Source organism: Oryctolagus cuniculus, chromosome 1 (genome assembly GCF_051225735.1).
Source record: "Oryctolagus cuniculus isolate XC-2025 breed Fujian yellow rabbit chromosome 1, ASM5122573v1, whole genome shotgun sequence".
Lineage (NCBI taxonomy): Eukaryota > Metazoa > Chordata > Mammalia > Lagomorpha > Leporidae > Oryctolagus > Oryctolagus cuniculus.
In genome coordinates, this window is record NC_142867.1 from 153,079,740 (window position 1) to 153,092,774 (window position 13,035).

The 13,035-nt window shown below is 43.2% G+C and overlaps 1 protein-coding gene across 14 annotated transcripts in view; it reads right to left on the bottom strand.

The window, feature by feature from the left end:
- The window catches only part of VPS13A (vacuolar protein sorting 13 homolog A), a 248,424-nt gene extending 236,542 nt beyond the window's left edge, over window positions 1-11,882 (bottom strand). For 10 of the 14 annotated variants that reach the window (XR_011379457.1, XR_016236667.1, XR_016236666.1 and 7 more), the window contains exon 1: window positions 11,054-11,348. Coding sequence is in view for 8 of the 14 variants with exons in the window: in XM_017341940.3 (XP_017197429.2) it covers window positions 11,054-11,153 (100 nt within the window). In the remaining 6 variants the exon portion in view is untranslated. Of the gene's footprint in view, window positions 1-11,053; window positions 11,430-11,585 lie in introns of those variants that run through there. The other 4 variants (XM_089336575.1, XM_051858844.3, XM_089336587.1 and 1 more) reach the window with 4 other exon arrangements.
- Window positions 11,883-13,035: the final 1,153 nt, after the last annotated feature.

Here is a 13,035-nt window from a genome sequence, read left to right on the forward strand (position 1 = left end):
TACCAGCACAGACACTAGACCAGTGGAAGAGAACACAATGCCCACAAATAAGCCTTCTTATACATATTCAAATGATTTGCTGCATTTATCTGGGAGGCAGAGAAAAGAGAAAGACAAAGGGAGGGAATTCCCATCTGGTGGTTCACTCCCCAAACACCTACAATGGGGCTGAAACCAGGAGTCAACAACACAATCCAAGTCTCTCATATGGGTGGCAGGAACACAATTACAAAGCAGTAATCATATACAGGTAAATCAATGCAGACGGCAGGGGTTTTAACTGCTAAGCCAAACACCCCTGCCCAAACTGCTAGCTTTGGATAATACAAAAAAATCAAAGAAGACTTGTTAAAAGAAATTTTCAAATATTCCTATCAAATAAAAATACAGCTTATCAAAAGCTGTGAAATTCAGTAAAAACCAGGCTTACAGAGAATGTAAAGCTCTGACTACATATACTAGAAAAGATGAAAGGTCTAAAACTCAATTAACTTCAATCTTAGGAATCTAGAAAAAGAGCAAATTAAATCCAAAGTAAGCAGAAGAAATGAAGTAATAAAAATTAGAACAGAAACCAATGAAATACAGAAAATAAAAAAAAACAGAAGTTGATTCTTTTTTCAAATAAAATGATACACTTATAGCCAAGTTAACTGTGGAAGAAAAAGATACAAATCATTAATGTAAGATATCAAAGAAGGACTATCACTATTCGTCCCACGGACATTAACATAATAACATTAGAAAATAAAGGATTATAAACATTTCCACAAATTTTGTAACTTATAGGAATATAACAATTCCTTGACAGATACATTGTACCAAAAGTCACAAAAGGGAAAACAATTCAGTAATTGAGTAAGTCAATAACTGAAAGCACCAGACCCAAATGGGTTCTCTGATGTTGTACCAAACATTTAGGGAAAAGAATGATACTAATCCTTTCTAATTTCTGCCAGAAAACAGAAGCAGAAGGAACACTTTCTAACTCATTCGATGAGACCAGCATCATCCTAATAACAAAACATCACAGGAAAGAAATTACAAGTATCTATCATGAACACATATGTAAAAATCCTCAATAAAATATGAGCAAATGTAAGCCCATAATGTATAGTAATTATACACCATGAGCAAATAAAATTTATTCCAGATATGCAAGGTTAGTCTAACATTCAAACATCAACCAATGGGCAACATACAAGCTTAGTGGCTAAAATTGCCAGTTAATACACTCCCACTCTATATAGGAACACCTGGGTTCAATACCAGGCTCTGGCTCCTGATTCCAGCTTCCTGCTAATGCGGACAATGGGGTGCAGTCTTGATGGCTCAAGTAAACCCTGCCACCCACTATGAAAGACCTGGAAGAAGCTCCAGGCTCCTGGCTTTGAATCGGCTCATCTCCGGCCGTTGCAGGCACTTGGGGAGTTAACAGGTAGATGGAAGATCTCTCGCTCTCTCTGTCTCTCCCTCTCTCTGTAACGCTGCCTCACAAATAAATAAATCTTTAAAAATAAAATAAAATAAATTCAAGAAATTTGTCCTGTCTGAAGCTTCATCTCCTTCTACCTATAAGACCCCTGATATAATGGGGCATGCAATCAGTGGCCACTGAACATTATATTCTATTATAAGAGAAAACCAAGACTAACATTTCAAACACATTATAAAACAGAGAGAGGGTACATTTGACCTAGCAGTTAGGATGCCTGCATTCCACACTGGAATGCCTAGCTTCAAGTTCTAGCTCTGCTCCAGATTACAGATTTTGGCTAATGTGCACCCTGGGAGGCAGCACTTAATGCGTAGTTGGGGCCCTACCAACCCCTGGAACACCTAGACTGGGTACCCAGGTTCCTGGCTTTGGGCCACTTAGCCCTGGCCATTGCAGGTATTTGGGGAATAAACCAATTGACAGAACCTCTCTTTCTCTCTCTCTCTTTCTTTCTTCCTTTCAAATAAGTAAGCAAAAAAAAAGTAAAAAAAAAACTTATAAAAATATATTTTATTTATTTTTATATTATGTGTGTGCATGTAAAAGTAACAAGAGGCTGGCATTTAGCCTAGTCATTAAGACACTCACATCCCAAATCATAGGATCTGAGTTTGATTCTCAGCTCCAGCTCCTGACTCCAACATCCTGCTTAATGCAGTCAGAGGCAGCAGTAATGACTCAAGTAACTGGGTTCCTGCCACCTATATGGGAGACTTGAACTACATTCCTGGACCTTAGATTCACGGCAGCCAGCCCAATCATTGCAGGCATTTAGGGAGTGATCCAGTAGAGGATTCACATAAATTGAGCTTTTAATGCTATATAAAGATGTCAGGGATAACCAGAAATATTACAAATTTATCTAAGAACTACAATTTTAAAGAAAACAAAGAAGATGGGAACAGCTGGTTCGAGTCCTGGCTGCTCCACTTCTGATCCCGCTCCCTGCTAATGTGCATGGGAAAGCAGTGGAAGATGGCCCAAGTGCTTGGGCCCCTGCACACCACTCGGGAGTCCTCAAAGAAGCACCTGGCTTTTGGCTTCCATCAGGCCCAGCTCTGGCCAATATGGCCACCTGGGGAATGAACCAGTGGATGGAAGATATTCTCTCTCTCTTTCTCTCCCCATCTCTCTCTATAACTTTGCCTTTTAAATAAAATAAATAAATCTTTTTTAAAATGCTAGAAAATATGAGTACTTCCTGTTTTTCAAATGAAAACTCAGTCACACAAATCACCCTTTCTAATGCTTTTGCCTCTGAATTTCTAATATTATTCCCGTCTTCTTAAAACACATTCAGCTGTGCACTGCAGTCCCTGGTACCATTTGTTTTAAATAAATAATAACATATATAACAATGCTTCTAAGGGAAAATGTATCCTTCCAAAGAACCATCTCACAAATTTTGAGCATCACCCATTGGTCCCACACAAATACTAACTGACATTATTAGCACTAATAGCGAAATTAGCTGGAATAGTTAGAAGCATAACAAAAGCACACATTTATAACTACCAACAGTTCCTTCTGGAATCAAACTACAAAATAGTCCCTCATTTTAAAATTTTTCCTATGCAGCATCTAGTTTCCACTAACAAAATTTTCAAAGAATTTTTAGAAACCTTCTAATTTATTAAAAATTATTACCTTTGAATTCTCAAAGGATTTTTTAAAATACTTCAGTTAATAGTTTCATTTACCAAAAATAACCAATTTCTATACATAAAACACCAGCATACTACTGTAAAAATTATTTAACCAAGACACAAGTTAAAGAATCACACTACCTGATTTCTAGATTTACTACAAAGCCAATTATAAAGACAGTGTAGTATTGGTGCAAGGATGGATACACCGATCTTTGGAACAAAATACAATCCAAAAATAAATCTATACAATGTAAGATTTTTTTTTTTTTTTACAAAAGTGCAAAGATAATTCAGCTGACAAAAGATAGTCTCTTCAGCAGACGGTGGTGAACAACTGATCATTTGCATCCAAACACAAATGAACCTCAACCTTCAACCACTTGAAAAATAATTCATTTTATGCAAAAATAGATTGGAAGCCTAAACATAAAACTTCTAGGAGAAACACAGAACATCTTTGTGATTTGAGGTTAGGCAACAATTTCATAAACATGATACAAAAGCATGATTCACAGACTCACAGAGGAAATTTTTGATGAAAGTGATGCTATCAAAATGAAGATATTTGCTCTGCAAAAGACAGACCAGGAACAGACCGGAAGAAAATATTTTCAAATATCTTATCTAACAAAGGACTTCTATCCACATTGTTTAAGAACTCTCAACACTTAACTATAAGTAAACACTTAGGAAAAGGTTTTGTCAGTTTCTCAAAAAGTTATATAGAAACTTACCCTATGAGCCAGCACCGGGGACCAAGCTTCCAACACATGAACCCCTGGGGGACACACTGAGACCATATCCAAACCATAGCACATAGTTTCTCATAAAGTAACTTAAAGACCCCACAGTCTGGGGTAAGATGGCGGTACAGCAGTGGGAGGTTCTGAGTCGTGCAAGGGAATCATGGGCAATCAGCCAGTGATGGAATCACGAGCCGTTCACACAGAGTGGCCCAGGAGTACCCCCATGCCAGGGGAGCAAAGAGGAGGGCGAAGCGGCGAATGTGCACCGAAGGAGTGACGCAGGGACCGAGGAGATGGGCGCTGCCCCCAGCGAACCAGCTGAGAGGTATCGAGTCCACAGAGCTGTGAACAGTGGCAGGCAGGGGAACTTGGTGGAGTGCACTGCGCTTGAAACTCCAAGCAGGAAGAAGGAGAAACTGTAGGGGAACGGGTGGAGAGGTTGGGCATGCCTTGGTCCTTCTGTGTCTCAATGCCTCCAACCAACCAGACATACAGCCGGCAGGGAGAAACCATGTAGACTGTTTACACTTTCGAGTGTAAGCAGGGGACCACTGTGTCTGCCTCCTGCACACACACCCATCAATTGGGGGGGGGGGAACCTCACAACATGCCCCACCCAGGAACAAGGATCATAACATTTCAGAATGATTTTCTCTCCAGCAGACAAGCTGCACAACAAGAAATAGTACTAAACAGTAAAAACCCAAGCTCGTCTCACCACCAGGAGAAGCGCTCCAGGCCCCAGTAGGCGGGCGTAGCGCACCAAAGTCCTGGTACCTGCCTCCATCACAATTTAGAAGTAAGGAGGTGGAGCTGCATGCTTCCATTTGCAATGCACAGACACAGCAGCTCATAGCAGAGGTAAATCGAGTTAAAAATAACATCAACCAGAAGTCAACCAGAAATGCCAAACAATGGAAAAATCCTGAATAAGAATAAGGAAGACTATGAATTCTCCAGAGGACCAATACAATTCCTCAAAAATGAAGACTGAAGAAGGGATAGAGGATATGCCAGAAAAAGAATTCAGAAAATTAACAGATTATTTAGAAGCAATCAGAAACAAATTCAGGATCTAAATGAAAAGCACTCCCAAGAAAGAGATATTAAAGAGAAGCCAGAATGAAATACTGGAAATGAAGAATTCAACAGATGAAATAAAAAATGCAGTGGAATCTCATAGCAATGCAATAGATGAAACAGAAGAATGAATATCAGAATTAGTTGAAGACAAACTTCTAGAAATAATACAGTCAGACCAAATACAAGAAGAAATTAGAAACTTAAAAATCATGGTTGGAGAGTTACAAGATTCTATCAAACAACCACACTTACGGATCCTAGGAATTCTGGAAGGTGTGGAATGAGAAGGGATTAAAAGGCCTTCTTAACAAAATAATAAAGGAGAATTTTCACAATTTGGAGAAAGAGACATCCAAGTACAAGAACTATACAGAACTCCCAGTAGGACCAGCAAAGAACTTGACCAAGACACAATGTAGCAAAACTCAGCTCAGTGAAACACAAAGAGCAGATCTTAAAATGTACAGGAGAGAAACAACAAATCACATTCAGAGGAAACCCAATTAGACTCATCCCAGACTTCTCATCACAGACCCTACAGGCAAGGAGACAATGGCGAGACATATTCCAAGTCCTAAGAGAAAAAAAAGTCAACCCAGAATACTGTACCCTGCAAAACTCTCATTTATGAAAGAAGGAGAAATAAAGATCTTCCACAACAAGCAGAAATTGAAAGAATTTGTATCCACTTGCCCAGCCTTATATAAGATGTTCAAGGATGTGCTATACACAAAAACACAGAAACAAGAACATCACTACAATAGAAGATGAATGTAGGAAAGGACCCAGCAAAAGTACAAATGAAATCCAAAATACAGAAACAGGACTATTTAAGGAAACGTGGCAGGGCAAAGACGATATTTACACTGAATGTAAATAGTATCAATTCCCCATTTAAAAGACACAGACTGTCTGAATGGATTTAAAAAGTAAACCCATCTATTTGCTGCCTACAAAAAACACACCTTACCAACAAAGATGCAAACAAACTGAAAGTGAAAGGATGGAAAAAGATAATCCATGCCAATAGAAACCAAAAAAGAGCTGGTGTGGCCAACCTAATATCAGACAAAACAGACTTTAACATAAAAACTATTAAAAGATACAAAGAAGGACACTATATAATGATTAAAGGATCAATTCAACAGGAAGATGTGACTATTATAAATGTATATGCACCTAATTACAGGGTACCTGGCTATTTAAAAGATATGTTAAGGGATTCAAAGGGAGATATAGACTCTAATACAATAGTAATGGGGGACTTCAATACCTCCCTTTCAGCAATGGACAGATCAAACAGAAAATCAACAAGGAAACAACAGAGCTCATCGATACCATAGACCAAACAGACCTAGCAGATATCTACAGGGCCTTCCACCACACAACCACAGAGTACACATTTTTTTCTCCAGTGCATGGATCTTTCTCTAGGATTGACAATATGCTAGGCAATAAAGTGAGTCTCAGCAAATTCAAAAAATCAAAATCATACCATGCGTCTTCTCAGACCAATGCAATGAAGCTGGAAATTAACAACTCAAGAATCTCTACATAATATGCAAATACATTAAGAATGAACAACATGGTTCTGAAAGAACAACGGGTCATAGAAGAAATCAAGAGAGAAATCAAAAAATTTCTGTAAACAAATTAAGATGCCAATACAACATACCAAAATTTGTGGGATACAGCAAAGGCAGTATTAAGAGGAAAGTTTATAGCAAATGGTGCCTACATCAAGAATGGAAATGCAGGGCCGGCACCATGGCTCACTTGGTTAATCCTCTGCCTGCGGCACTGGCATCCCATATGGGCGCTGGGTTCTAGTCCCAGTTGCTCCTCTTCCAGTCCAGCTCTCTGCTGTGGCCCAGGAGGGCAGTGGAGGATGGCCCAAGTGCTTGGGCCCCTGCACCTGCTTGAGAGACCAGGAGGAAGCACCTGGCTCCTGGCTTCGGATCGGCGTAGTGCCAGCCGTAGCAGCCACTTGGGGGGTGAACCAATGGAAGGAAGACCTTTCTCTCTCTCTCTAACTCTGTTAAAAAAAAAGAAAGAAAGAAAAGAAAATGCACCAAATACATAGTCAATTGAAAGTAGATCTCAGTAAAAAGGAATAAGAGAGGGAGAAGGAAGTTTCTAACTGTAAAGCTGCAAAATGCCATCTTAATTGTTAAAGTGATCATTTTAAGTGTTAAAGTGAACATACAGACAGGATTAAGTGTTAAAGAGACCATATAAATAGTATCAAGTGCCTGGTACTAACAACAGACAGAATTAAAAAGGAGAGAATGTCCAACATGGGAAGCAGTCCACACAGCAGACTCCTAAGAAAGACAATCACTTTAAGTAACACTCTGACCTCAGAATCAGAGGCAATTGGATGTGGCTGAAAAGCCCACAAGAGCAATGCAGGCATGGAAAGCCAAGACTCTGTGGCAAAAATATCCTACATGAAGGATCTCTGTGAATGAGAACCCAGTAGAAAGAAGGGGCCATCAAAGAAGAATGTACTTTTCTCTGAAGGGAGGAGAGAACTTCCACTTTGCTTATGGCCTTGTCTAAATACTGAAAGAGTTTGTGGTCATAAAAGGCTTCCATAACCTTGGCAGCTGATAGCAAGAGCCTCGTGTGATCACTGTCATAATAAATAAGAGTGTCTATTGTTAAATTAACAAAAGAAATCACTGTACACTAACTTCCCATGTAGGACCTCTGTCCTATGAGAATTAACTGCAAAATTTGTTCTCAAACAGTACCTTTTACATTGTGTGTATGTGTGTAAACTGTTGAAGTATTTACTTAGTATAGAATTGGTCTCCTGTATATAAAAATAATTAAAAATGAATACTAAAGAAGAATGGGATGGGAGAGGGAGTAGGGAATGGGATGAGAGTGGGTATTGGGGGGGGGGGGAATCACTATATTCCTAAAGTTGTACCTATGAAAATTGTATTCATTAAACAAAAGATCTTTAAAAAAAAAAGATTCAGTCAGTATTTACTTTTGGAAAAATAACAATGTATGTTTACAGAACCCGCACACAAATGGTTAAACAGCACATTAAATATTGCCAAAAAGTGAAGTATCCTTCAACCAGCAGCCATTTATAGAATGAGCTACTATTTACAAATACAAGAATGAAATATTAATGATGAAACACATGGATGACTGTGAAAAACACATTTTTTAAAATTTATTATTAGAGAGATAGATAGATAGAGTCTTCCATCCACTGGTTACCCCCCTCTCCCCCGCAAATGGCTGCAATGGCCAGAACTGAGCTGATCTGAATCCAGGAACCAGGAGCTTCTTCTGGGTCTCCCATGCAGGTGCAAAGGCCCAAGTACTTGAAGCCACCCTCTACTGCTTTCCCAGGGCATAGCAGAGAGCTGGATCAGAAGTAGAGCAGCTGGGACCCAAACCGGTGCCCATTTTGGATGCCAGTACTGCCTGCCAGGGCTTTAACCCGCTGTGCCACAGTGCTGGCCCCAAAACACATTTTTGTAAGAAACGAAATTATGGAGTCAGAGCTGTGGCGTAGTGGGTGAAGTCTCTGCCTGCAGTGCCAGCATTCCACATGGGTGCTGGTTCATGTCCCGGCAGCTCCTCTTCCAATCCAACTCTCTGATTAGGGCCTGGGAAAACAGTGGAAGATGGTCAAGTGCTTGGACCACTGCCCCTGATCCTGCATGGGTTATTTGGAAGAATCTCCTGGCTTTCAAGGAGTGAATCAGCCAATGAAAGACCCTTCTGTCTCTCCCTCTGTCTCTAACTCTGCCTCTCAAATAAATAAAAAGAAATGAAATTAAGCAGAAGACCCAAAATATTACACAAAATATAGTTTCACTTATATGACACTCTAGGGAAGATAAAATTATAAGGATAGAAACAGATCAGGGATTGCCAGGGTAAGGCGTGTGGTAGGGTGAACTACAAATGCACGGCTGAGGGAGTCTGAGGGCTTGATGGAACTTTTGGGTATCACTATGATGGCAGACCACATGCCTTTTAGCATTTGTCAGGGCAGACAGAATCATGCACCACAAAAGTGAACTTTTAAAAAAATATTTATTTACTTATTTAAAATGCATAGTGACAGAGAGAGGGAGACATAGAGAGAGATCTTTCATCCACTGATTCACTTCCCAAATGGCCACACCAGCCACGGCTGGACCAGACAGAAGCCAGGAACTCCACTGGGGTCTCCTACCTGGGTGGTAGGAGCCCAAGCAGTTGGGCCACTTAACACTGCTTTCCCATTAGCAGGAAGAGGCACTAGAAGCAGAGTAGTCAGGGCTTGAACAAGCACTCCAATACAGGATGCTGGCATTGCAAGTAGTAACTCAACCCACTGCATAAAAGCACGGGTTTCCACAACAATGAATTTAACTGTCTGTAAATTAAAAAAAAATAAATAAATCCATTGATAAACCACACAGTACACAAACTACACACTACACAAACCTCTACCTTATAGGTTGAAGCAATGTATACTAGAAAACAAAGCACACCAGATGTTTTTAGGCCTCCTCGAGATAACTGGAGATGCTTTTCACTTTGCAGCTGAGAAGGTGCCTAAACAATCTACAAGTTTCTGATACTATTCAGAGGGTAGTACTTATATCCAGTTTTTGTAGTTCCATAGTTTTTTAATGCCTAGTATTTTCTAGTATTTACATCCAGTTTTTTTTAGTCCAGTTTTTATAGTTACTCTAATAGTAACAAGGTGGGATTTTTGTATCCAACGAAATTATCTGTTTACATTATTTCATAATAGGATGGAAGTCTGTGCAGGTCCAAGAATAAATTATCTTTAGTATATGTACTTGGGCTTGCATCTGTTCAACAGTTAAGATGCCACTTATGCTGTGCCCACATCCTACACAGTGGAATGCCTGATTTGAGTCCCAGCTACTCAGCTTCCTACGATCCAGCTTCCCGCTAATGGGCACCCTGGGAAGCAGCAGGTGATGGCTGAAGTACTTGGGGTCCTGTCACCCACATGGGAGACCCCGACTGCGCTCCAAGCTCCTGGCTTCCACCTGGCCCAGCAGTTGCGGGTATTCAGACAGTGAACCAGTGAGTGGGAGAGAGGTCTCTCTTCTCCTTCTCTTCTTTCAAATAAAATTAAAAGAAACAGTTTTACTACATACATTAATTCGTGTCACAAAGGAGTCTAATTTCTACTGGCTGCCTAAAATAAATAAGGGTATAACATAATAACAGACGGGAGAACTAAAATGAGGCTGTAAGTAAGTTAGAGTACAATAGTCATCAGGTATAAAGCAAAGCTCCAGTCCTTCGGCATCTAAACAGCGTCAGGTGCATGGCCACTGGTCTTTATAGGTCTGGGCTGCTATCCAGTGCACCTAGTTTTTCTGTTTTTTAGTTCAGTAATTCACTCTGACCCACAAAACTCCAAAATCCTTGCCAACATGACACATTCCTGATTCAACTCGCGAGCTGCAAACGAGTTAATGCTGCACAGGAGTTTCGTTTTTGTTATCAGTCAAACCGCAGAAGAGCAACCCGGAGCCCAGATCCAGGTCCCGCGGCCGGAAGCCGGAGCAGAGCACGCTCCGGTGTAGCCGTAAACTGAGGCTGGGAAGGAAGTTAAAGAGGGCGTCTGCGGGCGCCGCGCCTTCACGTGCGAGGCAGCGTGCCACCCTCCGTGGGCTCTCCGGGGCCTTCGTCACAACCCAAGCGGGGAACTGACGGGGACGGGACCCAACCCGGGTGCGAGTCGTCGCCTCCCCCGGCCCAGCACAGCTGAAGCCCGACGGCGCGCAGCGAGGGGCTCGCACCCGAACTCCAGACGCACGGGGTCCACTGCGGGTCCCCTGGAGAAGGCAGACCTTTGCATCCCGACCCCTCCAAGACCCTCGCCGTCTCCCGGACTCCAAAACCAGCGACTCGTGGCGGGGGCCCCGGAAAGCCGGTCGGCTTTATGTAACTTGAAAGGCGGTGGGTGGTAGCGCCGGGCTTGCCAGGAACCCGCAGCCCCAGAGATGGGGCCCGGCTCAGGTAGCCCGGGTCCGGTGGCAGGCGAGACTAAGGGGCGGTGGAGGTCTCGTTACCTTTCCAGATGCCCAGAGAGAGCTGGGACGAGTCCAAGTTCCCCACATAGTCCCCCAAGATCCGGTTCAACACGTCCACGACCACCGACTCGAACACCATTTTCTTCAGCCACGAAGGGTACGGTGGCCGCGTCCCCACCCCGCCCCCGCTCTCCCTGCGCCTTTCCTCGAGATCGCTCGGTTCACCGGCTCCCGGACGGCCCCGGCTGTCGCACCACCGCCGGCCGGACCGGCAGCCAGAGCGCGAGCCCAGCGAGGGGCGGAGGCGGCCCCTCGCACCACGCGTGCGCACCTCGGGCTCGCGGGTGGGGGCGGAGCGCGGCGCCACAGCCCAGAGGGCGTGAGCTCCAGAGAGGGACAGGGCGGCTGCGCAGCCGCCGGTGTGGCGCGTGCCCCCTGCGGGCTGGGCCCTACTCCTCTTTCCCGTCGGCCCCGCCCTCCCCCCACCCCCATCGCCTGGCAACGCACGCGTGTTCGGAGCTGCAGGATTTTTTGGACCCCCACCCCCACCCGCGCGGGCCGGAGACCCTACCGGCCGCCGAGGGTCGAACGCGGCGGTTACAGCCGAGGGGAACGCCCTTCCCTTCTCCTGCTGGGGGCTGCTCAGGTGTGGGCCGATTTTACTGCTAGGCCAGAGGCTTCAGGAGCGGGAATCCCAGCCATTACTACTGGACTGGAGGGTCCGGCCAGCCTGAGGGGGGCTGGACGCTACTAATGCCCCGCCTGATCCTGGCCACCTGCCCCGACTTCTCGCCCGCAGATGTGGGGAGGGGGTGTGCGGCGTTCCACGCCCTGCCCTGCGTCCGTGTTTTTGGTCAAGTCATCCACCCGCAGCTGCCCTTCGGTCCAGTTTGGCACAGTTCCCGTCAGCCTCTTGTACCCACAGGAATACTGCGCTCACTCCTGGGCCTTCACGCTGACTGACTGACCTTAAGTAAATACAAATTAAAGTTAAAGCTCTTTCTGCCCCACCCGTTAGTCCTAAAGGCCTGAAGTCACTGCGACTTGAAGATGTGAAATTTAGAGACTTATTGTTAATCTTCCTTTCAAAGACTTAAGATAAAAGGCGTGTATTTGGAACTTTTTTTTTTTTTTGGCGTGGCAAAGGAGTAATGATTTTTCTGTTACATTTATTTATTTATTTTCATTTGAGAGACAGATAGGTTGCCTGTGCACTTCCCCTATCTGCTAGTTGACTCCCTCCGCATACCTGAAACACCCAGGGCTGGCCCGGCAGAGGGTGGACCTCAATGTGTCCCACCTGAGTGGCAGGGCCCAAGTACTTGAACCATCATTGCTGCCTCCCAGACAAAGTCACTGTTAGGAAGCTAGAATCAGGAAATAAAGCAAGTAATAAAACTCAGGCAGGGATCTTAACCTCTAGGCTAGTGCCCAACCTATAAAACATCCTTGAAATAACAAAATTAAAGCAGTGGAGAACAAATCAGTCATTACCAGAGGATAGGTATGGGCAGGAGAGTTAGTGTGGCATCTTGTGTTTATGGGTACACTGCTGTGTCTTGAATATGGTCATGTTTCTATAAAATTCCACAAAACCACACACACATATAAGTGCATGTAAGACTGGGAAAATCTGAGTTAACTCTATGGGTGGTACTGGTGTCTTTATTTTGTGGTTTTGATATTGCATTATAGTTATGAGATTAGGTATCATTGGGGAAAACTGGATGATGGGTACAATGGGATCCCCTTGGGAATTTTTTTCTCACAACTTACTAGGAATTTCTAAGTATCTATAAATAACTTTTTTAAAAAGTGCCTGCTAATTTGCAGTCGACTAAAAGATGCCCCAGAGGATGAGACGATCCTGCATGATGCTTTCATATCCCTGCACAAGGTGCTTGATAAAATATTCAAGAGGGGAATGCATCTGAATGTAATAACATATCAGAATGTATTAAAACGTTGATTACTCTGTGGTCCCAGTAAAATATTAGAGAGATGTGCTGTAAGGCATTTTC